The sequence below is a fragment of the Nothoprocta perdicaria genome, unplaced genomic scaffold, assembly GCF_003342845.1.
Source record: "Nothoprocta perdicaria isolate Ctin4 unplaced genomic scaffold, notPer1 scaffold_6, whole genome shotgun sequence".
NCBI classification, from domain to species: Eukaryota; Metazoa; Chordata; class Aves; order Tinamiformes; family Tinamidae; genus Nothoprocta; species Nothoprocta perdicaria.
Window position 1 is genome coordinate 3011374 of NW_020455865.1, and position 26554 is coordinate 3037927.

The 26554-nt window shown below is 45.3% G+C and overlaps 1 protein-coding gene across 1 annotated transcript in view; it reads left to right on the forward strand.

Annotated features, from left to right (window-relative positions):
• The window catches only part of BRD3 (bromodomain containing 3), a 31145-nt gene extending 5069 nt beyond the window's left edge, over nt 1-26076 (forward strand). Inside the window, exons 2-12 of the mRNA XM_026049363.1 lie at nt 8940-9263; nt 10942-11079; nt 12028-12175; nt 13066-13280; nt 14991-15362; nt 20413-20541; nt 21445-21636; nt 21786-22021; nt 22462-22754; nt 24584-24709; nt 25156-26076. Coding sequence (XP_025905148.1) covers nt 9063-9263; nt 10942-11079; nt 12028-12175; nt 13066-13280; nt 14991-15362; nt 20413-20541; nt 21445-21636; nt 21786-22021; nt 22462-22754; nt 24584-24709; nt 25156-25271 — 2166 coding nt within the window. The 5' untranslated portion in view covers nt 8940-9062 and the 3' untranslated portion in view covers nt 25272-26076. The remainder of the gene's footprint in view (nt 1-8939; nt 9264-10941; nt 11080-12027; nt 12176-13065; nt 13281-14990; nt 15363-20412; nt 20542-21444; nt 21637-21785; nt 22022-22461; nt 22755-24583; nt 24710-25155) is intronic.
• The last annotated feature ends 478 nt before the right edge of the window (nt 26077-26554 follow it).

Consider the following 26554-nt stretch of genomic DNA (forward strand, 5'->3'; position numbering starts at 1 on the left):
CAGTGATTTTTGTCCTAAAGCAAATCTGTTCTACTTCAAAATAGTAGCAGTAATCATTTTAATACATAAAAATAATTTAAAAAAATGAGTAGGAGAAAGCATCAGAGCATGAGAGTGTGCAAGGGAGGTTGGTTGCTGCAGGAAGGTATTTCCCTGGTGAATCACTGACGTTTCTGTTCTGTGCTATGAAGTGCTTCTAACAAGCCAACGTGTAGATCTGTGTGTGTTTGTTAGAGGTCTGTCTCACTGTCAGTGTTTGTGTGGAGCTGCTGCTAAGKATAACATCTGTAGCACTCGTAGATGATATTAGTAATGCTGATATATGACCATGCAATGTTAGAGATRTAAGGCAATGTTATCATTAAGGCCATTAGGTACATAGAACACAAGACAGTCCTTCAAATGCATCGTATATACGAATTGAGTACCACTTGCAAGGGCTCCATATTTGTCCAGAATAATTCCCATATATTACTTCACTAAAAGGAGATGATCTTAGTTACATATAGCCTATTAWATTCCAGTGCAAATGTAATTTGCTTATATCTAGAACTCTGTTCCTAAAGATGTCATGAAACTTCTACCACTGCTGTGATTTATCTCTCAGGAACACTTTTGGAGAGCTCTGCAGTGCTAGGGCTAGGGTGAAGCAGGTAGCAGTTCTGGCTTTGTTGTTTCTTTAGGTGACAGGTAGCATTGTGCTGAAAGAACATCTTGTAAATATTGGTTGATGCTTATTTGTTTTTAACCATATTATCATAACACTGATGAGTTATGTGCTGTGGGCTGTATAAATGCACAAGAAAGGTCTAGTGTCTTTAATGGTGTGTGGTAGGGAAATGGTCACATTCCAATTTAACAACAGAGGAACTGAGAACCCCCCAGCATAACTGGGCAGCGGTGTCAGCGTCCTGTTCTGTAGCTGTGCTTTTTTTGCAGTTCTTTGCAGAACAGCAGAAGGTTGGAGATGCTCTGCCCGGCAGGGAAGGATTCACTCTCCTGCTTTTTTCTTTTCCTTCAGAATGCTTTGTGCCTGATAATCTTTCCATTTGGAAATCAAAGTGCAGAAAAAAGAAACAAATCATGACAATCCGCTGTGAAAAAAATCTTTGTATAATTTATTCACTGTATGTTGAATAAAACTGAGTTGGAAGGTTCTTTATTGTACTGCAAAACTACACAGCACCATATGCTGATTAAAAAGGGGAAGGGCAGACTGCCTTCAAAACACAAATGTTTAACTGTGCAGATCATATCCTTTAAAAAGCAGAAAAGGAAAACCCAATGAGGGTGTAGACATACAATAATCCCATTAGGAGCTTGAAGTCTTTGCGGGTGTTGCCACGTTACGCTTTAGTGGGTGTACATAAATGCTTCTGTTATGTACGTATCGTTTGAAACTTGGGTCTGTGCCAGAGTGTAGGTTTTTTTTTTTCTCTCTTTAATAAATCAACAGAAATACAGTTTGCTAGCCTGAAACTGGTAAGGTTCTTTTCTGGAGTTACAGATTGAATCTGAAATAGCAGCATGTGTTGGAGAGGTTGTGCTGTGAAATGCTGGGTGAACAGTGGAGGATTAGGAGACAGTACCTGGAAGCAGCTGAGATGYAGTAATGGAAGGGAAGGAGATCGTGCTGCTTAACCTGTGCTCTGATTTTCTTTTCCTTAAGCCACTATGTGTTGCCAGGCTGGGCCTCTCTCTTTCTGGGTTGTCTAGACTGTCTGCAATTTCGGGCAGACTCTGTGCATGCTGCTTGGTGCATCTGGTCTCAGCTGGAGCCATGGAGTGTCTTGTTAGTAGTGCCCTTCCAAGAACTAATGGAGATGTTGAAGTGGTGCCTAGGTGCAGCCTGGTGAAACAACATTAGGTTCAGGTGTTTAACCTGTCAGTTTATTACAATCACAGTTGCTGTAATCTGTTTTTTATTCTCTCTCCCCRTCCCATTCTCTTTGCTTGCCTGTTTACAGTGTCTGGGCTGGAATCTCATATTGTATGGACTACAGCATGTGGCACAGTGAAGCCCTGGTCCACGACTGTCATTCCATGGGTAGGAAAGCTGGTGACCAAGCCTCAAAGGAACGTGCCAGGGCTGCTCTCTTGCCCCAGGCCATAGCTCAGAATGAGCCTGTGGTTATAGTGCAGCTTTCTTCTCTTTTCCTGAGTTTTTCTATATTTTGTGTTCTCACACAGGATGTAGGGCATTTTTCTATCCTTCAGGATTAGTTGCTAAAGCCCTTTTCCAGTTTAACTGCTTAGGACTGTTTGTATTTGTTCTTTGCACCGATTTTGCTTTCTCTGGCCTAGATTGACTTTTGTTGAAGCCAGTGAGTATAAGATCAAGACTGTGCAGGACTTTCACCATCTGCTATAGAAATCACAAGCTCCTTAGGCCTGATTGCTTGTCACCTTGGCTTTCTGCTTGGGAAGGACATGTTGCTCCTGGACTTCCAGACCGTCGCCTCTTGGCAAGTAAAGTTTTTATTCTTTACTTCTTGTGGGCCATCGTTGCCTGGTGGCTGGAATGAGGGCCAGGCAAGCAGGAAGCCAAAGATATCTTGATCRTGAGATGTGTCTCAAGCAAGTTAGTGTCATGGAATGTCCATGTSCTGTTTAAAAAGTGCATGGCGATACTTGGGTGCAGGATGCTAATGAGTAACTGCAGGTCAAAGCCAAGTGTGCAAATGGGCTTGCAGTTCTGATTAGCSCAGAAGTATGGTCTTGAATGCAGAAGCGTGAGTGAGTTCTAAGTGTTTTGAAAATTTTTTGAAGTTCGAAGTGTTAATATATTCTAGAGGCCTTTAGAGATGGAGTAATGGAGGTAAGCTGGCATCCCAGTGGGTAGCATTGGTATCAGGTCTTAATTTGTGAAACTGACCAGGCTGGAAAGGTGGTCATCAGATCTGTAGACACCTTAGCGTTATGCCTGTCAGCAATGTTTGAGTTTGGGATCACCAAACTTCTATCTCCTTGGGGGWCCTTCACTTAGGCTTGGTGATTATACCCATGCAAGGAGACTCCTTCAGCTGAGATGGCTTTAAGCAGCTATCTTGCAGTGAGATGATGTGTCTTCAGGGCTGGGTGGCATTGACTAGATCATCTCTCATAGCTATTGTAATTGCAACAATGGGAGTGCCACAGCCCTGCCTCTTCCTAACCAGGCTTTCTGATCCCAGATACCTAGCACTGAACCTTCTCTATCCTTTTATCTCTTCTTCATAGGCAGCTGGAGAAGAGGTAGGTCCCCCCCTACCCCGGCAGAGAGCCAGAAAGGTATGGCGAACCTGAGTTTATTGTGTTGTCACTGAAATTTCCCTGAGAAAGAAGTTTATCTTGATTGACCAATTAGTTGCATCTTGTAGGTGTTAGGTCTGCAGAACTCAGCTCTGGAGAGGTGCTGAGCCATTAAACTGGATAAATTGTGGGGAATTTACTTAGCACTTTTGCAAGGTGGGACTTGAAGTGGTTACTGAATTATAGAAGAGGACTGAGCTGCTGTCTGTGTTGTGGTTTATCCTGTACTTCAGGGTGCCCCCAGCCATATTCCTTCCTCCCCCACATTCCACCCCCATCCTATTCCTGACATGTTGGGAGCCTGTATGGTATGTGGCTGTATGCCAGGCATTCTCCCAGAGCTTCCTTTTTGTGCCTCAAGTCCAAGATTGCAGGTGTTGTGCTGTAAATGGGTTTTCAGGGGGGCTGCACTAACCCTTAGAATGTTGGAACTTGAGCCATTTATTTGGCATGTTGAGATGTGATATTTTTGTTGTGATGTGCTGGGCATGAGAAAGCAAATGGTAAAAGGCGGGTTTGCTGCCTTCCTCATGCTGTCYGTCCTCTCTCTAGTCCTTTTCATGATTATGGCGTATCCTAAGTTCAACTCCGTGTATTATCCAGGGTAATTTCATTGCATCTCTACCTTTCCCTGTTAGGAAGAAGCAGCATGAGCTAACTCTGCCCAGACATGCAGATCTGTTGAACACCTTCCTTTCTGTGCCAAATCTCTATTGAAAATAAAGGCTGAAACAGCTTAACATTTTTCTTCCGTTGCCACAGATGTCTAATTGCTGCMTCTTGTTGCAAGAGGCGCAACTGATAGAATTTTCCTGTAGAACAGACAGCATCTAAAGTAAACTCAGCTGCCCTCTTGCTTTCCTCTTGTAGCCTTACCAACAAAGCTGGGAATAGCCCAAGACCTTTCATCAAAACATATTTCTGGGTCAAAATTTGCCTAAATAGTGTCAGAGAATCTCACAAAGTAGGGCTGGAAGAAATGTCCAGAGGTCACTTTGTCTTTTTCCCTGTTCCAAAACAAGATCATCCTTATCTAATCCATTACAGAGGCTGGTTATCTAACCTGTTCTCAAAAGCCAAGTCAAAGCTATGAAAATAGACCTGTTACRCTGTGAAACATCATTCTGTACTTGAAAGTGCAGCCTTTGGAAGGCAACTGAGCTCTGTATGATTTGTGCCTTGCAAAAGGTATGTAATGAGCATTTGAATTCTTGTTCAGACTCTTACCAGAAGGTGCCTACTGTGGCATTAGCACTTAGAGAGCAATGAGTTGGCCCAATAATTGTCAGGGAGACCATCATTTTACCGAAGGTCTCCAGAATACTGCTGGTAGAAGTCACTAGTGCTGTTGTAGTCAAGGAAAAGTGACTTTTGGGGACACTTGAGTTGGATTCTGAGGATATATCAGAGCTGAGGACCCTTGAAATTACCACTTATGTTTGGCTGACTCTTATCTGCTGATTAGGAGCCATGGGCTCCATACTGAGGAAACACCTGCTCTTGTAACAGCCAAAGAGACCAAGGGTGGGAAATCCATCTGTATAATCTGATGAGCATTAAAGCAAGTCARAAGCCAAGGAACTGAGTTAATCTTCTGCGATTGTCCTCCCTCCCTCACACAAAGGTGAGTTAAGGACACAGTTATGTCCCCCTCTCTGAGTCTCAGGATGATGTTGGAGCTTGAAACTTGTATTTGAAATATTATACATGGAAAAACAAATCTGTGTGGAATTAGTGATGTGGAAGATGAAGAGGACAACTGAATGGACTTGCTGTGTGCCAGAGAGGCACTCACAAGCCAAATTCTCATCTCCTGCAGCCAGACCAGGTGCACGTACTTCATCCTTGGGTCTCAAGGGGTGGCTGATTGTGTGTAGTGTGTGTGTGTGTCTGTGCCAAGCTGCCCAGTAAAGCATGTGGGCTGTCCTTGAGTCTTGGTGTTGGATTGTGACTCCGTTATATTTGAGGGACATCTCTGCTGGGGTGCAGTCAGTGCATGGTGGAAGCTGCCTAGGGGAGCATCCCCATAGAGGGCTGTGTGAAGGTGAGGGCAGCTGGAGGGGGAGCAACAGAAGGGCATCTGTGAGCTCTGGCTCCTTCTGGGGAGCCTGGAGAAGAGGTACAACCCTTACTTTCTGTGGCCATGGACATGAAATGGGTGCAGCTCCTCTCAGTTTGCACTCAGCTTGTGGTGGTGACTTCTGTGCTCTTGATGGGCAGCATCTTTTGTGGGGCTGTGGTTTGCTTCAAGGGATCTTTGCACTGTGTGTAACAGCAGGACTTTGGGAGAGGGTCTGGCAAACCTCTACCTGTAATTTCTTGACAGATCACTTACCAGAAATGCAGTGGATGTTACTTGATTTGAGGATGGGAAGGGGAAAGACTGGTTAGGAAAGTGATTGCCAATTGCTGGAGAGAAGGGTAATCTCGTCTCCTTGACGGTATTTCTCATGCCCCATTTGAATGCTGGATTCTCAAATAGCCCGAGATTCATGTGTTGCCTCAGGCTCAGCTGGCYGCTGTGCTCAGGCTCTGCCCCTTTGCTGTCCAACATGTTCCTGCTGAAGTGGCCTTTGTGCTGAGTAATGGGGATGTAGCCACAGTTAGATCCAAATTGAATGTAATTTGGACACATGTCCAAATAACTGCAGAACTGTCGCACTAAGGAAGAGAGTTGGAGAGCTTACATGCTCATGTAAAGCATTAAAAATGTAAAAAGCTACCTTTTAATTTTGCAGTCAGCACAAACAACATCCTGTGCCACCCAAACAGTGACAGGGGACAGGACCATCCCTTAGAAGTTGTGCARTGCCAAAGGAAGTGGCAGAGCATTAGCTGGAGCAGCAGCCTCGCTGGCACCGTGCAGGTTTCATGAGACTTTAGAGCTGCTTTTAAAATAGTCACCACAACTGCAGACTGTCTGCGGGCTGTGTAAGTTGGCTGGGAATTAGGATTTTTTTTTTCCATGCCAACTGTCTCTCCACTGACTGACCTATGCAAGCAACTGAATTGAAATCAAAAATAACAAAACAAAAAAACCCTTACTGCCTAGTTAGACTTTTTGATGACTAGTTTGGCCAAGGGATGAGCCCAAACCCTGTGGATTTGCTGAGTCTCAATCTAGGAGAGGTTGCAGCTCAACTCAAAGGACAGATTTGAACTCTAGAGAAGCAAGTTTTATTTGAAAATTTTCCTAATCCTCTTTTTTCCCCTCTTTAACAAAAACATTATTTTGAAAAATTATGGAATGGAAATAAAAGGACACTTTCATCTCTAAAAATTGAGGAATGATCTGGAGTCAGAGCAGCTGCCCCAGTGAGCAAGGAGGAGGGATCACAGGATGCCCGAGCTAGGACCTCCCTCCAAAGAGCAGGGGGACTGGATTGCTCCTTGCCCCATTGCCTGGTGAAGCATCGTGCCGAGAGGAGCATCTCCTACCCCGCAGCACTGAGATCTCTGCAACCCCTGTGTAAGACCAAGACTTCAGTTGGAGCTTTTGGGATGTCCTATGGGAAAAGGATCTTGGCTTTCAGTGGTGCTCGCGTTTATTCTGAAGAACTAGCTGCAAACAGCATTAAAGCTGCATTCATGCCAGCAACAAATATTTCTGGGACTGCTGCAGTAGCCCAGGTAGCTGTTCTGGCTTTCAGCTGCAAAATGCAGAATTTAGATGACAGAACTGCTAAGAGATTTGGGTTACTCAGCCACATTCGGTTGTYGTGGCCCATGATTTGGAGAAGATCAGAACCCAGAGAAGTAGCTGAACTGGCTGTCATGATCCAGCCCCTCCTCCTTTTGCTAATGTTCTGAATTAAAGTCCTTTCTGAATTCCATTACTGACTGTTGCAGTGCATACTGGGGAGACATATAGGAGTCTGGTTAGAGGCTGGTGAATGGAGCGTCAGGCAAGTTTCAGGCTTGACTGCAATGCTCTATATTGCCATAAAGTGCTTGCTGTGGATGGCTCGTTTTCCATCATACTGGTRCTGGATATTTGATTCCTTAAGACAYGAACCAAAATGTCTTGATGATGGTCTGCAGGAGCCTGCAGTCAGGTGATGGATCTTGCTGCTGCAAGACTTTAGGGGCTGAAATTCTGCAGGGAGCTGCTCAGCAAGCCTGAGCAAGGGCCTTCATTCTCCATACAAGCACTATTAAAACTAAATTAGCTCTATAAAGCCAATCAACTCTGGTGTGAGGAGCTGGGGACCCCTCTGAGCTGAGCCTCAGTGGGCTCTGTCCGATGGTCATGGCACCTGGCGCGTGCAGCTTGACCCCTGCTTGGTGCCACTGGTTCTTTTTCCGTGTGGTCTCTTATGTCACAATGTCACCATGGTGGCAGTGCTTCTGCTTTGCTCTCCTGGTTCCAAGGACTGCAGGGACAGAGGCTTCCTGGAAAGCAGATGCTTTGGCTGCTTGGCCAAGATTGGGAGGACCATTATCCTTTTCTGTAGCAGATTTATGTTTGTACACATTTATTTTTATAAAATCCCCCTAAATTAGGTAAGTGTTTAGTTATCATCATCATCATCTAATCAGCTACTCAGCGGATCAGTTGATATTTAGTCCAGGTATTTGGCAGAGATGATTAGGGCTGTATTGAGGAGGAGGTTCTTTCTAGGATGTCCTAAGGCTTGCTCTTTCTTCCTTCTTACCGCAGCTTCCGTCTTTGCTCTCTTCTGTGATGATGTTTCTCAAGAAGCATGTGTCAGGGAGAATATTTGTGTCATTTTCTGTACATATTGGAAATAATTTGCCTCTAGAAAGTGATTGTGGTGTGTTTACCATGCGTGGAGTAGCTGCAGTTCTGATGTGAATTGAAATATCAAATGTTTATGAAAGATGACATAGCAAAGCTGCTTACCATATGGTCTAGGAGACACAGTGATGCTAGACASTTTTTTCTCCTAGCATATGCCAGGAAAAAGCAGAAACAATAGAATTTGTGTATTTTTCTATACTTCAGGCATACCATTGAGTCCTCTTATCCAGGGCATGGGGTGCAATCTAAATATTATATGAATTTATAAATATTATATGAATTAGGACTTGCGTTGAACCAGTGTTTTGGCACTGCCTTTGAGATTTGGAGATTGCTTCTAGTTAGGATGATGCTGGTGACATCTTGTACTCAGGGCTCACAGCCCTGAGCTCACAGCATCTCTCCCTGCACCTCTCCTTGYTCCTCCGGATCAGGATCCCAGGACAATTACTGGATTTTGCAGTATGGAGACTTGCAAACAACTTGGTGTCAGCCACCCTGGGTCTAGAAATGGTGCAGTTAAGTTGATGTGGAGCTGCATGTTCTGGATTTACTGGCTTGGATTAGCACATCCTTGGGAGTCTCTGCACGGTATCAGCACTGGATTATGCTACTCCATATGTCTCCTTTGCAAGATGCACTCCAAGCCAGGTRAAGCAAGAACCAGTGCTATGAAGCTTACCAGGTCTCTGCAGGCCTTCAATTTGGAAATTGTTGACCTGCTACCTCCTGGGTCTTGCACTATGCCCGTCATGAAGATAAGACTTTATTATAGGATGTGAAATGAAATGTGGAGACCCCTGTCAGGATGTTTCTACTATTGGTGGTGTTTGGACTTCAGGTAAGTCTGTGGATTCACACATGCTCTTCCTCTCTTGTGATCTAGGTTGCATGGTTGGACCCTGGAAATGGGATGCCAGTCCCGTTCGGGGAGCATAAAGAAAGAAAGAAAATCTCCTAGCTGGTGTTGCTGCCGCAGCGACAGCGAGTGAGAGCCAGAGGCAGGAAAATGTCGACAGTCACCTCAGCGCTCCAGGCTCCCCAGGGCCCTGTGAATCCGCCGCCGCCGGAGGTCACTAACCCTAATAAGCCTGGCCGGAAGACCAACCAACTGCAATATATGCAAAATGTTGTGGTAAAGACCTTGTGGAAGCATCAGTTTGCTTGGCCTTTCTACCAACCGGTTGATGCAATTAAATTGAATTTACCAGTAAGTACCTGCCTCCTCCTCACCCATATTCTGTTCTTGGAAAGCTCTGAGATCAGCTCTCGGGTCATTAGATCAGACTGGTCTGGTTGCTTTTTGTGATTTCCATGAATGTGCTCGGCCCCTCTGAATTTCAAGGTGATGTCTTTAAAAACTGGAGATCTCTGAAGGAAAAACCTGCTGCACCCTTAGTGAAGGGAGAAAGCAGCACCCAGGCAAGTTGTCTTGGAGCAGCTGAAATGTAATGCTATGTTTGTGGCTGCCCCTAGTGACTTTTGCATGCCACTTGTCCCCTATCTGTCCAAATTGAGAGCCCAAGTGCGTGCACTCAGGAGCATTTAGCACTGGCATCAATGTCATTTGTTGGACTTCTGGATTTTCCAGTAGTTTTAACTGTTGAGGRGGACAGGAGAAGCCAATTAGCGAGGGTACTTGAGAGCTGTCAAGCTCCAAATGGAAGCAGGAGTTCAACAGTTGCCCTGATCTGTGTCTCCTGTGCTTGGTGATATGTATCCTAGCTCTAGCAGACCAGGTAGTCCAAGCTCAAGCAGGTCATTCATCAGTGACTTGAATTGGTACTAAGCAGCTTTCAGGGATATAAGTCTGGAGAGCTCCCATTTTCACAGGTTATTACCTGATTTTATGGGCTGGATCCAGGAGTCTTTAGAAGTCTGTAATGTTGATGGATACTATATAAAGTGTGAGCCAGAAGAGTGAAACACTTAACACCTTTGTAATATTTCACCAGGTCTCTGCTCCTTTGTGTCTTCTTTTTRTGGATATATTTTTTTGGTGAGGAATTTTGAAGTGATTTTAAAGGCAGGTCACCAGAGAACTTAAAGGAGTTGCTGGAAGAATAATTGTTTTTCACTCATGGCCTAAATCAAACCTAGTAACCCCCAGAGCTGCCTTTTCTGCCACATGGGAAGAGGCTTTCAGGTCACTCCTGTGGCTTGGGCTCAGCGAAAGGCCAGTGGCTGCATGTGGTCTCATATGGTCACACAATGAGAAGCCTTGCTGCTTTTTCTCTCCAATAAGAAAGTTAAAGCATATAACCCTGCACGTTTGGAGCATCTCCAGCCTGCAGAACCATGTTGAAGCCTTGGGAGAATGTTTCAAGGGAGACCCCAAAACTTTCAGTGTGTTCTCTACCAGTGCTGGCATTGAAAGTGATGGGTGTTTCAGTGGCAGCCTTCTAAAAGGACAGGCAGAAATCCCATTTCCTAGATGACAGCTAATCCATAGTTAAACTGAGCACCCTGCCCAAGCTGCTGCTGACACTGCTGCCCCTAATTCTGTGCCCGTGTGAGTAGAAATGGTCATGTTATTCTATTTAAAAATTGTGGTATCCTTCCACTCTGTGGTACAAACCACAGCTGCCCTTAGAACCCCTGCAGCATTTATAAAAAGTCAATAATGTCCGTGCCTGTGTGTTTGAACATGTGTCGGTGAGGGGTGAGGAAGGTTTGTGCTTATTTTCTCATGCTTTGTAGTCAAATTGGTAATTACAGTGATAACCTGAAAGCTACAACTTAGAAAAGAAAGGTGATGTTTGATGTGAAGGTTATGTTTGCATTTTGCAACAGAAAGCTGGGGATGTGTATTTGGAGAAAATGGAGAAAGCTGGGACTAGATGTGAACACAGCCTTTCCTTTTAACTTCTTTCCTGTTTCTCCAACAGGATTATCACAAAATAATAAAAAACCCCATGGACATGGGGACAATCAAGAAGCGCCTGGAACATAACTATTATTGGAGTGCCAGTGAATGTATGCAGGATTTCAACACCATGTTTACAAATTGTTACATTTACAACAAGGTAAAGAATCCAAACAAGTTTTGAGCTGGGGCACTGCCTAGAAAAGACCCCACTACTGCTGTTACAGTGGGTTTTGAACGGGCTAACTTTTCAGCACTACACGCCTGCCTTGCAAGGATTTGAAATGCCACTAATTGCAACCACATTACTGGAAAAGTACAAAGCTGTCTTTGTGCTGTGGCTTTTTTCCCCCGCACTAGTTAAAATGGCAAATGTGCTTTCTAACTAAAGGTAGGTTTCTGGGATTATGTAGTGAGTTGCTCAAGATTTTGGTCCTTGTATTTGCAGCTAGGAATTCTTTCAGATTAGCTCAAGTTTATGCAACATTTTTCGAGTGTTAAGTGATATGTTAATGACAAGTTTTGCACTGGCTGTCCAGCAGGAACAATATTTCCTACTTCTCTTAGTAGCAAAGAACAGTTCAGTAAGTAGCATAATTCTGTTCCCTGCCAGTGTTTCATACCTACATGTACAGCTTGTAATTGCATGTTATTTTGGGTTTGGCTTATTTGCTGTTTTTATGTTAAAACTGTGTTGCTTGTATGGTATTTTCTGTGGTGGTTTGTTGYCATTGACCCATGCTGGAGAAACAGCTGAAATAGTTTGGGCCCCAGAGAATACATTTACACCCTTCTCTTGGACCTGCTGGCATCTGTTGAGTTTGCTGCTGCTTAGGCTGATAGTGTGCTCGTTATCAGGGATCCTGTTGGAAGTTCTGATACTGTTTGAACACAGTTTACTTGGGATCAGCAATATGGACGTGCTGGACCAGAAAGAAGAGCAGGAGTGGGTGAGGAGGAAGAAGGAAGTGTAGTTTATGTGCAGGGCTTGGCTAACCAGCATTTATTTGTAGGACAGTGTCGTTGAAGTTTTCGAAGCCTCATCCTGAGCCTCTTTGTATCTGACCTGTGGATGGCGTACTACTGGCTTGTCTTCTTGTCCCTGCAGCCCACAGATGACATCGTCCTCATGGCCCAAGCGCTGGAGAAGATATTCCTGCAGAAGGTTGCCCAGATGCCTCAGGAGGAAGTCGAATTATTACCCCCAGTTCCTAAAGGCAAAGGCCGCAAGCCATCAGCAGGTGCACAGAGCGCAGGTATCAGCCTGGTTCCTTGATGGTGAATGTTACGAGTCTGTTGTTGAGGCCTGACCCACCATCCAAGCTGCCTGACCATGTAGAGGATGGGGAGGTAGTAAAGGAGCACGTGGAGGTGGTCAGAATAGTGAAAGAGAATTAGACTTGTAGGTCCTGATTCCCCAGTGTTTAGCTTGTTTGGCTTAAGGCCCCGCACACGTCGTACAAACATCTCTCCATCCATAGTGTCCTCATCCCCATGCCGCCTCGATGAGAGAGGGCACTGCTGTTGCCTCCGCTAASCACAGAAGAAACCAAGGCAAAGACACAAGGTAGTTAAACACGCCAGTCTGTTACAAGTGACACTGTGGCCCAGAAAGCTGCTTTAGCTCTGGATTTATACCCAGAATCATGTGTGATTGCCAGAAAGGAATTATTATGCTGTTGCAAAAGGCTACGTAGAGGATTGCATATCAGTTGAAACTAAGTTTAGTTCAGCTTACCTTGAGCTGATTTTAAGTGGGCTTAAGAGGGAAACATCCTTAAGCAGCACAAAACAATTCATAAAGGAGCTTGTGTGGGCTGAGTAAATTGTTATAAGCATTTTCTSTAAACAAGATCTAACTGTTGCTCTGGGAAAGTCAACTGTTCCCTTTCACTTCCCTGACTCCCAGGTGCCAAATGCAAAAYGTGGAGTTTTTCACTCATGTGCAGCTAGTTTAGAGCTCACAGTAGAAAGACTTAGGCCAGTGATCACTCAGCTTTTTTGACCCCTGGGTAAGAGCACCAAGCAAATCATTCCATGTCTGTCTTGCTCTTCCCGGGGCCCTCAACTGGGGTCTTCAGGCAAGCYTGGGGTCTCTTGTAACCGCCTCTACATTTCAGCACGTTTTTGCTTTGTCGTTTGCAAGGAACCCAGCAAGCAGTGGCCGTGTCTTCCGTGTCCCCGCCGGCCCCGTTCCAGAACGTCCCTCCAGCCGTGTCTCAGACGCCCGTCATTGCTGCCACCCCTGTGCCAACCATCACTGCTAATGTCCCGCCTGTCGCTGCCCCTCCAGCCGCCGCTCCCCCTCCACCTGCTGCTCCGATCATGCCCGTGGTTCCTCCTACGCCACCAGTGGTCAAGGTAAAGAGAATTCAACCCCTACCTCTTGGGAAGGCAGCTAAGCCTCAGTTTTCRCCCCCTCAGTGCTGGCTACGTGCATTACTTTTCTTTGCATTTGACTCCTTGCCTCTCTGCCYGTTATTGCTCTGAGATGTGCTCGGACTAGTGCTTCCCATCCAGTTTGGAGTGGGTTGAGAAAAAGCTTTACTTCATCCCAGCTGAGGGGATGTCAGCTGCCTCAATTAAAAGCTCTCATTTGACCACAGATGTAGATAGTGCTGATATTCCATGAACTAGAGCTCTCAGAGGTTCCYCCATTTTGCACCATATAATCCAAAACATGTCTCCTAACCTAATGTGATTTTTCACTGGGATTTTTACTGGATCTGCTCCTTTAAGATGTACAGACTCCAGGACTAGGAATGTTCCTCTCTGCCATAAAGCAGTTCAGGACAAGCCTGTCACTCCAGTTGGAGGAGATTGACRTTGCCTGCAGGTTTTGGGTGCATTAGTTCTCTCTTGTTTACTGAGTAATCAGGGAGTTGTCACTGGTGTTCCACTATTTACTAGRTTCGTTTATGGTAAATGAAAGCATTGCTCTAAATTGGATTTTTTCTAGTAAATTGTGTATTGCTTTAAAAGGATGAAAATATAGCTTAGAGAAAGCGGGGGTGTTTTTTGAGCTGGGAAATTGAGCTGGAAACTGCAGCAATGCTGGCGTTCACTGACATGGGCTGCCAGAATCATTGAATTTATTGTTTTACTTATTCCTAAACTGTGGCTTTAACTTATTAGGGAAATTGGAAGTCAGGTCTCCTTGCAGCTAAACCCAATCTTCTTCAGAAACCTATCTTATTCATACTGCAGTTTCTGTCCAAATAACTTGTTTCTGAGAATCAGTTTAATTTTAAAACTCATGGCTGAACATAAAAGGGAGTTTGCCAAATACATGCTGCAAAATAAATCCCACTTGCGATTTATTCAAGATTCCCCTCAGATTTCCTGAGGGAAAACTTCTTCTCCCTTTCCCTCCAGGGGGATAAATCCTTCATAGGAGCATGAGAGAGAGAGGTGGCTGGATAGTCACAGCTTAAATTTGACAGAGATGCTCGACTTGCTTGAGGCAAAATCATTACATTCCTATTCTTGTCTGTAATAAGCAATCTACCTTGGAACATCCCCTAAATACCTCTTGGGTATCCCCTAAATTTAGGGTGTCCCCTAAATACCTCAACCTCTTGGGTTGAGGGCTCCTGGGTCTTTGATTAATTTGCTTTGGTTCAGAACTTACAGCCTGATCCTGCCACTGGGGGCTCAGACTTGTGCTTAAGTTGCTGGCACTTACAAGACACCATGTGTTAGCTGAGCTGCAGTAATCAACTGGGCGCCCTCCTTTCCCTTGGCGAACATGAGCTAAGAGCCCTTAGCTCGAATCTCAGGGAGGTGCAGAGAATTAACACATTTTGCATCGTGTCTCGGCTTGGGTTGGAGATGTGCAAGCGGCTGGTTGCTGTGGCTCCGATGACATGTGGTGATACATCACGCTGCAGTCACTGAATTGGGTTTTGAAGCTTCCAGTCGCAAGTTCCATTTATCCCAGTGAAGTAATTCTATTTTCTGTCAGAGGACAGACACATACATCACAGGAACAGGGGTGAATTGTGCTAAGTTTCTCCTAGCAGAGTGAGAACCGTCTGCCCACTCACGAGCTCTGTCTCATTGCTGTTTCAGAAGAAGGGAGTGAAGCGAAAAGCGGACACGACCACCCCAACCACCTCTGCGATCACTGCCAGCCGTAGCGAGTCGCCCACTGCCCTCTCGGACCCCAAGCAGGCCAAAATCATCGCCCGCCGCGAGAGCGGTGGCCGGCCCATCAAGCCACCAAAGAAAGACCTTGAGGACGGAGAGGTCCCCCAGCATGCGGGGAAGAAGGGCAAGCTCTCCGAGCACCTCAAGTACTGTGACAGCATCCTCAAGGAGATGCTCTCGAAGAAGCACGCGGCCTACGCGTGGCCCTTTTACAAGCCCGTGGATGCAGAGGCCTTGGAACTGCATGACTATCATGATATTATCAAACACCCCATGGATCTCAGTACTGTGAAAGTACGTCCGCCTTTACCACCTCTTTTGCAGGGTGTCGTGGCCCTCTGATTTCAGAGAGCTGGCCCATTCTAGGGGAGGGAAAGGGGGGACAAGGGTAGAAATAGTAACCTGTTTGGATAGTATTTGGATTTCTTTTATTTTGTTTGCCCTCTCCTTTTTTTCCTGTGAAATGGGCCATCTTTATACCCTGCAATATAGACTGCACAAAGCCATCCTCTCTTTTTGTRGATAGTCCAGCTAAACTCGTGTACTTGGGACCATGTTGCCCTCTGAGAATAGGTGCAGTATTGCATAAGATTCAATTGATAGCGTCCTGTTTCCAGGAGCTGCTGCCTATCTGGTTGTTGGCATGATGTGTGCTCCAGATAGGCTTTCAGTGAGCAGTTCCAACTGGAACCTGATGATCATCTGGTGCTCAGGAGAAGGGAAGAAATAATATGATGCTTGTGCAGTTTATGTCTTTAAGAGCTTAGTTAAGTGTGGGTCAAAATTGAAGATGCATTTTTGCTGTCGCTTGAGAGGTTTTTCTGACTCTCTCCTAGATATCCATGGAGCAAAGCCTTGGTTTTCTAGTTCCCATCTTCTGCTTGGCAGCTGGCCATGGGAATCTGTGGTGGTGGAGGTGAGACTTTCTCCCATGTGCCAAGGAGTGGAGATGTTTCACCACCCACCAAAAAGTGATTTGTCCAAAAGCCAGACACACTATGTCCCAGCTGAGCAGTGCTTGGGTTTGTCTGAAATGCCTGAGTGACCATGGGGCAGCTCCATTCCTGGTTCTTTCCTGCTATTTTGGGGCAAATTCTACTCAAGAGTGATTTCAGAGCATTATATTCTGCTTCTGCCATGTTAATCAGACCTGATGTTGCAGGAGTTCTTGCATTTGTAGTAGTAATTTTTGCTGATGAGAACACAGTTGTCACGGTCTGCATTGAGGATTAGATTGGAGTGAGTCTTCATCCCTATGCTGAAGCCGTGACCCAGAGCAGGCTTCCTGCAGCCTGCATTTTCCTGTCTGTAATATGGGGATAATGATTCTTAGCCCACCTTGAAGGGCAGTTGTGAGGACAGTGCTCTGAGAAGCACTATCTGGGTGTTAAGCTTTATTATCGATTGAGTTCATGCTTTTGTGAGTAAACTAAAGTGGTGTTGGGCATCTTCCTTCTCCTGAAATTGCACTATCCTGACTTTTTTGTTGTTTTACATAACGCTGCACATTGCACTGGCTTGTCTCGGGCTTGTAATAGAGCCAAGCTGTGTTAAAAGCCTTTGTTGGCCTCCTGGGAGGAGAGGAGGGGAAGGATGAGGAGTTGAGCTCAAAACAAATGGTTTTTGCTTAAGCAGCAGAAAGGGAAGTAGATGTGTGGAAGCTCTCCTGATGTGACACCAGTCAGACCAATGTGGGAGTGRGTTTGGTGGCTTTTGGTCTGTATTAATTGCTTTGGGGGCCGTATAAAGGAGAGGAAAGCTTTTAGTCAATACAAGGTAGACTAACACGATGGTAGTAGCAGGAGAAAGGGCTAATTGAATGTGACTTGTATGTCTTTTTATTAATAAGGTRACTTTGCCTTATTGTCAGGATTCATTCACTTCTGCAGTGAAGTCCTTCCTGTCCACTTGGTCTGGAGCACAAGCCTATGAGATAATTCAGCTCAGAAGGGCCCCCTTCTGAGGGGTCAGCTCTTGYACTGCTCTGCTGCTTCCAGGAGTCACTGGCTCCCTTGAGTGGCTCTGCAGAGAGCAAGGCCAGGCCCAGTGTGATCAGTCTGTGAGCAGTCATGGGTTGTCAGTGCATTTATCAATATTAGTTTGTGTTGGGGCAGAGATGCAGCACTTAAGTGATGTTAGGTACTTGGTATGGTGTTATTGTGAACAGTTATGTCTCTTCAGGCTTCTTGTAAGCTACATGTCAATGTGTTCTCAGAGTCTATAAACTGTCAGTAGTTTCAAAGGAGTTTCAAGGATGTCTCTTCTCTGTTAACGACTGAGATAGGAAGAGGTGTCTCTTGATCTGTGCAATTGCTCTTTCCATTATTGGATTAGAGCTGCAGACAGTTATTGATAGCCCTTTATCTACTAGTCCTGTGAAAGCAATTCATTAGATGGCCATGTTCCAGATAACTCAGTTACTGAACTAATTTCAGTGGGACTGCTGGTGAACCTAGTCCTTTTAGACCTCTTTCCAGTTCCTTCCACATCTCCTTGACTTCATAGGATGACTGTAGGTCTCCAGAGATCCCTAGCAACCTGGTAGATCTCCCATTACCACCATAGGAGTGAAAACCTGTCTCTGCCAAARCTGATATTTCCATTATCACATATCATAGGCTATGCACTTGCATGGCAATCTGAAGGAGAAGTTGCATCCTGGTAACTGAAGTCCCTCAAGCAGAGTTGTCCATCTCTACCTTCTGCATCCTCTCTTCCTTTTGTCTAAGCTTCTCTGGGATTTTATAGCTGAAAGGAAAGGAAGGAGCAGGAAGTATAATCTATCCCTGTCAGCAAACRCAAAACAGCTCAGGAATTGCAAAAGCCAAAAGCTGCTAAGATCAAGTTGACATTTTCTAACAGGGGAACACGCATGTGAATAATGTGTTTTTGAGATGTAGTTTGGAGGCTTCTTTCTAGGAAGTATTCTGCTCTGTATTGTGCAGAATCCATGTGCAGTGCTGCAATTCCTTGGATTGCTGCCTCCTTCACACTTAAATCTCTTTATAGTCCTAATTTTCCTGCTCTTTAAAGCATAGATCTCCAATTGCACTTTTTTTCTGCAAGTGTGGGTGTTATTTTCCTTCTGTAGCAGCGTAGGACAGAAAGCTGGAGACAGGTTAGGGGCAGACCCAGAGAATATGTAAAGACTCTGGATTTGTCTTTCCATTTGGGAGAGTCCTTCATAATAAACTTCTTTGAAGTGCTGTCTGGTGCTTTTTTATGAAGTGTTTTMTTATCTTTTGCTCCTGGCCTGTAGCTGATAGCAAGACTTCTCTGGGATGCAGTAGGCAATGTTAAGTGCRTGGAACAGAAACCTGCCATTTGTAAGCAGTGCAGTTCTCCAATGCGAGGCAGCTTTTCCTTTTGTGGCTCCCAAAGACTTCAGGTCTAATTCTGTGCAAGCAACAATGCTCATGGGCAAGTGGTACCAACTGCCATGCACCAAAGTGCAGCTTGGAGCATCTTTTCCAGCTCTTTCCTCTGGCTTCTGCATCAGCAATATAGATATTTCTGCCTCTTATTTATGCAGTGGTGAACMAGCCATAGTCCTCTCTATCCAAAGTGTTTACTTTGGGAATAAAGTGCTACCTCTGGGGATAGAAATATGCTAGTCAGTTTTCCTGCAGTGATTTGCTGTGGTTTTGGAGCAACTGAGTCTGTTGTGTTTTTTAAAAGCAAGGAGCCATTCTTTCAGGGATTTCTCAAAGATTTTTTAATTGCACCTATTCTAGAGGATTTTTTGAGGTAATAGAACGGGGCTTCGTGAAGCAGCTGCTCTTATTGAGGCAGTTTCTGCAAGGTGCAGTTAGGGCCCAAGAAATGGGGCCGGGTCTTCCCCAGCTGATGGAGATGGTTGGAGAGACCTCGGCAGAGAAGACAGTGTGGCCTGAGCCCTCCTCAGCACCAGCCTTGTGTCCTGAAACCTGCATTTAAAAATGTGCTGGAAATGGAGCAAGGACTGGAAAGCTGTAAGGTGAGACTTGAATGACAGATCGCTTGGATTCGGCTTCTTTGAGACCTGGAGTGTGCAAAGGCAGGTTCAGAAATGATGCATTTGAAGAGACATGATGGAAATGAGGGAGTTCAGGAAATACAAGGGAGGAAGGTCAGGTCTTCAAACATGTTAAAAATAYTGTAAAGGAGAAGGCAACAAATTTTGCCTGCATCTGCCTCGTACAGGACAGGATGTACCTTAAGAGTAAAGGTTTCATTAAATGCTGGGAAACAAACTCCTAAACCTTAGTGATTATTAAACAGTAGAATTAATTGCTGAAGGACAAATGAGATGGTTGTGGTAGAAGTTGCATGGGGCAGAGCATGGCCTAGTTGGCCTTCCAGCACCTTTTGCAATCCTGCTGTTCATGATGCTGATTTGCAATTGTAAATGCAACTTAATTTTTTAAGCAGCTGAATATCTCAAAGTGAATTTGTAACCTCGAGATATTCCATCCCATCAGTTTAAACTCTTTTCTTTCTTTTGTCAAGCTAATTTTTCTTTACAAGAAAAGAACAACAAAAATCGGAGATTAAAGTGCCTTGGGGCTAAAATAAAACATAAGTTTTGGATGGAAGTGAAGCCTCAGACACTGAAATATACTTTGTAGGCAGTAATTGGCCAGTGAGCGTGCCAAGCAAATACATGTGCATCAAAAAGGCCCTTCATGCAGTAAGACATTTTAAAATAAATGGTCCCTTTCATTTGAACATACTGTTTTGCTTCGGAATTGGCCTGAAATGCTTTTCAAAGGAGGCCAGCTCTCCTCCAGGCTGGAGATGCACAGATCTCATTCCCATCCCATCTCTGCTGCAGCCCTGAGCTCCAGCTCTTCCCCTGAGTTTCTTGCTGAGAGAATGAGGTCTCGTGACAGAAGTTTGACAGCCCTTTGGCTGCGACACCACAGGACCATGGCAGAAATGTTGTGACCCTGTGTGTGGGTCCCACTGCAGCTGTCTCTTTGGAGGGGAAATTGCCCCATTCTGGACCCAGAGCAAGAGAAATGGATGGAAGTGAGACCTTGGAAATAAGAAAGAAGCCAAGTGCAAAACCTAGCCCCTGATATTTGTCCTCATTGCATTACTGGAGAACATGAGGAAGGGATTCCTGAAAGGTAGATTCTATAACCATTCTGTCAACTGGACTTTGTAAATTGTGAGTAGATGCTGTAGCTTAACAATTGAAACTATTCTAATATCAACAGATCTGATTATCTTTTTTAGCAAAAATTCCAAATATGATTTTTTAAGCTGCTCTGAGCTCTCTGTGTGCCTCCATGTAGTTCCAACAAATGCCTTTTTGCTTATGGCTTTTTCTCCCCTTCCCCTTTGGCTTGTTTGTTTGCAGAAAAAAATGGACAGTCGAGAATACCAGGACGCGCAAGGGTTTGCAGCAGACATTCGGTTAATGTTCTCTAATTGTTACAAGTACAATCCTCCAGACCACGAAGTGGTGGCCATGGCCAGGAAGCTCCAGGTAAACATGCTGGCACACACACCTTTTGGAATGCACTTAATTGCACTGCAAGGGGGGCTGTTTGGAGAGCTTAGCGTGGGTCTGGTCTTGGCACCAGCAAGGGAGAGCCTGGGATTCCTTCAGCTCCTGGAAAGCAGCCCATTCAGTGCTCTCTGTTGCAGAACCACCGTGCTCCCGGCCACAAGCCATGTTCTGCTCCCAAAATGTTTTAATTGTTGATGTCTAAAGCAATGGAGGAGGGTTCCTGAGTGTGCAGAATCCCCTCTCTATGCACACCTTGGAGCTGGGAGTATTTGTGTGGGCTGAAACAGTGGGCTGAGCCCCCCAGCTCTGGGGCCCAGGCTGTTTTGAGGTTTCTGGTGTTGGGGTCGGCTTTGCTGTTGGCATTTGAAGGCCAAATTCATGTCTGCATTTGTGCAAGAGCTAATCACGAGCTCAGGGATCTCTTAGCAGAGGAGGAATGGAGGGTGAAGCAAACCAGAAGAAAATGTTAGAAATGCCAGAATGTGTCAAGCCTGGGGTTCCTTTATCTTGTATCTGTCTGGCAGCGGCCAGTGCAGGAAAACTGCGGAATCTTCCCGGGAGGCAGAGACGTGAGAGCCTGTCACCCTCCCACAACCTTCCCATCCAAAAATGAGTCTGAGGAGATTGGGAACTTGGGGTCTGTCTAGTCCTAACGCACTGCAAGCCTTTTAACCCTTCAAGAGAGGAGGAACCATCCAGGTGTTTTCATGATGATTTCAACCCTTGTTGTAGAGTGGTTATCTTCAGTATTTGTAGAGCTCTTGCATGACAAAGACAGACCCTTACACATGCTGCAGTGTCTGGTGGATTATAAAAGCCAGGGTGAAGACTTTGTGTTTGAGGCTGCTCCTGTGAGTGTTTGTTTTCCTTTTTTTCTAGGACGTCTTTGAGATGAGGTTTGCAAAGATGCCCGATGAGCCTGCGGAGGTGCCTCCCGCGGCACCACCAGCAGCGGCCGTGGTGAGCAAAAGCACAGAGAGCAGCCACAGCAGCGAGGAGAGCTCCTCCGACTCCGACAGCTCCGACTCCGAGGAAGAGCGAGCCACTCGGCTCGCAGAGCTCCAGGAGCAGGTGAAAGGGCCAACTCTTGTCTCTCTGTGCATGTGCTTGGGCAGTGGAAAGAGCTGAGCAGGCAGAAAGGTCTAATTTCGTGTCTGGAGGTGGAGGTTTGGTTATTTTTGCCTTGAAGTCTGACTTATTTTTTTGTTGTTCTCCACCAGCTCAAAGCTGTCCACGAGCAGCTAGCTGCACTGTCACAAGCACCAGTGAACAAACCAAAGAAGAAAAAAGAGAAGAAAGAAAAAGAGAAGAAAAAGAAAGACAAAGAGAAGGAGAAAGAGAAGCACAAAGTAAAAGCTGAGGAGGAGAAGAAACCCAAGGTGGCTCAGCCACCAAAACAAACCCAGCAGAAGAAAGCGCCAGCTAAAAAGGCAAACAGCACGACCACAGCCAACAGGTGAGAGCTTGTCTGCTCTTGGTGGGCAGGGCAAGAGCTTTCAGCCCTGTTCTCCTGTCCCTCCTATTAACTTGCCATGGAAGAGCATTCCTGGGCATCTCCAGGGGGTTTTTAAATTCGAGCTGGCAGTGGGGCCATCTTATTTCCACTGTCTCTCCCTGGGTTTGCTTTTGCCTTTGGCCCAGCCAGTGAGAACATGCTGCTTCATTGCTGCCCCCCACTGCCACTTGAGCTTGTTTCGTGCCGTGGAGGGCCAAAACTTGATAGGAATGGAACAGTTGATCTCAGATTTCTGAACTTTTCAGAAGTCCTGGTATTGTTCAAACATCTGGCTAGAGGCCCAAAGTCAGAAGCCTTGGGATGTTCGTTAAAAGGGGATTTGAAGAGAGTTCATTGCTTGTAAATACCCCTAAACATTTCCATGTCTGCCAACTCCCTAGGCAGCCCAAGAAAGGAGGCAAACAGGCGTCTGCAACCTATGATTCTGACGAGGAGGAGGAAGGTCTGCCCATGACCTATGATGAGAAACGACAGCTCAGCTTGGACATCAACCGCCTGCCTGGGGAGAAACTGGGCAGGGTGGTACACATCATCCAGTCACGGGAACCTTCCCTCAGGGACTCCAACCCCGACGAGATAGAAATAGATTTTGAAACATTGAAGCCCACAACTTTACGAGAACTGGAGAGATACGTGAAATCTTGTTTACAGAAAAAACAGAGGAAACCATTTTGTAAGTTACCTCCTGGGGCATGTGTTCCCCCACCAGCTCTTGGGCTCAGCTTTGGAGTCCGGGCGTGTGTGTTGAGATTCTCTTATCCAGCTGCTGAGTATGTGATGAGAGGGATTTTTAGAGCCTCTTTTCTCCCAAAGAAAATATTCAGAAACTTTCTGGTTTTTCCTTCTTTCTTCCCATGATGTCATCCTGTGGAGACCCAGAGGGACTACTCTGTTCCTCTGCAAGAGCTGTGTGATGTCTTTATTGCTTACCTAGGATCTGGAAGGCACTTGCAGAGGTTTCAGTCTCGTTCTGTTAGGTGTTACATGCACACATCTGGAAGGATCAGGTTCTTATCCTGAATAGTTGATCTTCTATTTAGCAAGGAAATAAAAAGCAGGGCTGGAATCCGGAGCACCAAGGGAATAAATGACTTGCACAGTCACATGAGTAACTTGTGAGTTCTGGATGTAAGTGTCCGAGTCCTGTGCTGGCTCCAAAACTGCTCTGCCTCTAGGTGGCTTGTATGCACTGCACCGATCCTCAGTCTCTACCAAATCAGAGAACAAATGTCCACGTGCTGGCAAGTTATGGTACAGACTTCTCTGTGCCTTGTCCACAGAGGGTGAGTTGGTGCAGCCCATTGAATGTAGCTCCAGCTGCCACCACTTAAAGTGCTGCTCACCTTAAGTGGTCCTGGCTCTGTCCATCCACTTGTCAGTGATCCTGGTAAAATATAACATGGTAGTTACAGCTCTTGCAGAGCACCTGCTTCAGCACCACCCGACCTGCAGGTAGGCTTAAGAAGAGGTCACACTTTGACCCTTCATTTCACTCTTTAATAAACTGGTTTGATTTTTCTCGAGTCCGTTCCTTGCTGCGGTAGAGTTCAGGGAGAGATTTTGTTTTCCAGAATTGTTAGGAATTGGGAGAGCAATCCTTTTTTGGAAGCAAAGCCTGGAGTATCACAGATAACCTGAGACTCACGTCGTCCTCCTCGGTGCCCAGCTCACCATGCCGACGGGCTGCCTTGTCTGGACCACAGAGACTGACACCCGAGCACAACCGGACTGCCCTGCTGCCTGCTCAGTTGCTCTTGTTCAGGCACACACCTCCAGATTTTTTTAAATCAATTTTTTACAGAAATACATAGAAATGTAGGTATTTCCTTGCTGGCTCAGGCAGAGTATCAGGCCTCGGTCTTGCTCCGGATATTGGCCCCAACACTTGTGTCCTGTTACTCCTCCTTGAAGGGATTTCTTCTGCTCAGAAGCATGAGTATTGCTGATACTTCTTACCATTTCAGTGCAATTGGTACAGTTACGTTCCCATCATCTGCTAGCTTTTGTTACTGTTGGTTTCTAATCTGTTTTTATTTTATATTTAAAGCAGCGTAACAATGCAGTTTGATTCTTGTGTAATATATCTTAAGTTTTAATGGCAGATGCTTACCTCTGACAACCTTTAATGGGACACTTTATTTTACAGGGCAGAAAACCCATGTAACAATTCTGTAATTACAAATGTGTAACTATTGACCATATAACTGGCTGGTAAGTAACCTGTAACTACAAGGTTATTACATGGATATTTCTATCTTCTAAAATACTTTGCAGAAGGTCTCTCTTAAAAAGTGCATGTTACAAGATGATGGTGATTGGATGATCTAGACAACTTGGCGTGTTGTCTTCTATCTGGGATGTATAGTTGCTGTGCAGTCACTTGATTTTTACAGTGGCAGTGGTCGCACAGATTTACATGCCCTGTAAAATAGTGATGTCCAGTCTTTTTTTTCCTCCTACACAACCATGCAGTTTCAGAAATTATGCGTTCCTCCTCCACAGCTGCGAGTGGAAAAAAGCAAGCAGCAAAGTCTAAAGAAGAGTTAGCTCAGGAAAAGAAGAAAGAACTAGAAAAACGGTTACAGGATGTCAGCGGGCAACTAAACAACAAGAAACCTGCGAAGAAAGGTAATGGTTCTGGTTTTACCTCTCTAATGATGTCTGGAGAGGTGTGTGTGTAGGCAGAAGCAAAGGATTGGTAGATGAAGCTAAACTTCAGAGAAGAATCTAGCTTGGAAGAAGAAAAAGGTAGCAGAAGCCAGGAATTTTTTTGTCACTGTGGCAAAATTACTGTCTTCTGTTAGCGTGGGGTTTGCCCCAGTTTAACCTTGCAGCCTGGGCACACGGTGCCCAAAATCTCCGCGTGAGCTGAAAAGAGATTTGGGAGGGAACTTGTGGTGTGCAGAAGGGAGCAGCCCTGTGACAGGAGCCCATGGGAAGGGACAATGCCGCTGCCAAAAGAGGCTGGGGAGGGAGTGGGACGTGTGCCCTGGCATGGAATGCAAATGGCTGGGAAGGAGCCCCAGGGGTGACTTGTGACCTTGCAACTAACCACCTTGCCTTCCTCCCCGCAGAGAAATCCGGCTCGGCCGCCTCCGGAGGCCCCTCCCGGCTCAGCAGCAGCAGCTCCTCCGAGTCGGGGAGCAGCAGCTCCAGCGGCTCCAGCTCGGACAGCAGCGACTCCGAGTGACTTACGGACACTTACAGACAAACCCTCAAGCAGACATCAGCCTCACCAGCGCGCTGCAGTGTCCCCTTCTCGTGTTAATACACCACTCTTGTTCCACGGTGGTCAGGTTTCCTTTTTTTCCTCTCCTCTGATTTTATTTTTATTATTTTTAATTCAGTGTTACAAAAGATATCTTCCATTTTTTGGGGGGGATGCTTTTAATAGGTCAAAGATCTTTGCGTGTGCGTGACTAGACTTTATGACACGTAGTTCCCTTGCATAAAGTCTCTAAAATCTGTTTTTATTGAAGATGGTTGGTGGGAAATGGAAGAACCTTGAGCTCTTAGCAAGAGATCACTAGGAAGTCGTGTGAGGTTTGTAATACATTTCCCTCCCACCCCTTCCCCTCTCTCCCCAAATATTCCCTTTTAATAAGCCCACTTGGCTCACACAAGGAGAAAATCTTTTTTTAAAAGAAATCTCTGTAAAATGGTACTGTACCTGAAAGATGTTAGCTTTTGAACTAGTTGGTGTATTTGTTATTAGCACTAGTATTCTTAATCTTGAAGTCTACGGTGTGATGAAATTGCAGATGCTATCATCTTTTTACATAAAAACGAAAAAGAAAAAAAATCTCATGTACTGTGGAATGTTAACATTTTTTTGCTTGTTTTTTTGTTTAGGTTTTAATCTTGGTAGGGGCATAAGCACCTGTTCAGGAAGGTATTTAAGCATGAGCTTTACTTTAAGCACATGAGCAATAGGAGTGGTTGCATTTTTTTGTTTGTTTCCACATTCAAGAGCTTTTTCTTGGGGAAATGTTGGGAAGAAGGGACACTGGCAGGTTTCCTGGAATTGTTATTTTTAGCAGAAAATCGATAACGTCCAGGAAAAAGACACTCTAGGAGACCTTTTATGAGTTGAAAACCTATTTTGGCTGAAAATTCTCAGCTGGGCCTCCAAGCGCAATCCCTGCAGGGCGGGCAAGCAGGACAAGTCACTTGCTCATGATTAGGTACCTTCTCCGTGACAAACACCTCAGTCTGGGCTTAAATAAAGGAGCGTTTGAGCTGCAGCTGAGGCTTTGCTGGCAGGGGAATCGGAGAGGGGCGTTGGGTTTGTTTTGGTTTATTGTTTTTTCCTTATCTTTGCATCAGCAATGAGCTCCTAGAAAGGGAACGCTGCTGCTGTGTCACACAGGCTGCAGGTTTCCAAACACTGAAATGTTTACCTCAATAATAATAATAATAAAAAGAAAAAAAAAAAAGAAAAAAAAAGGGGAGAAAAAAGTAATAAATTTAAGG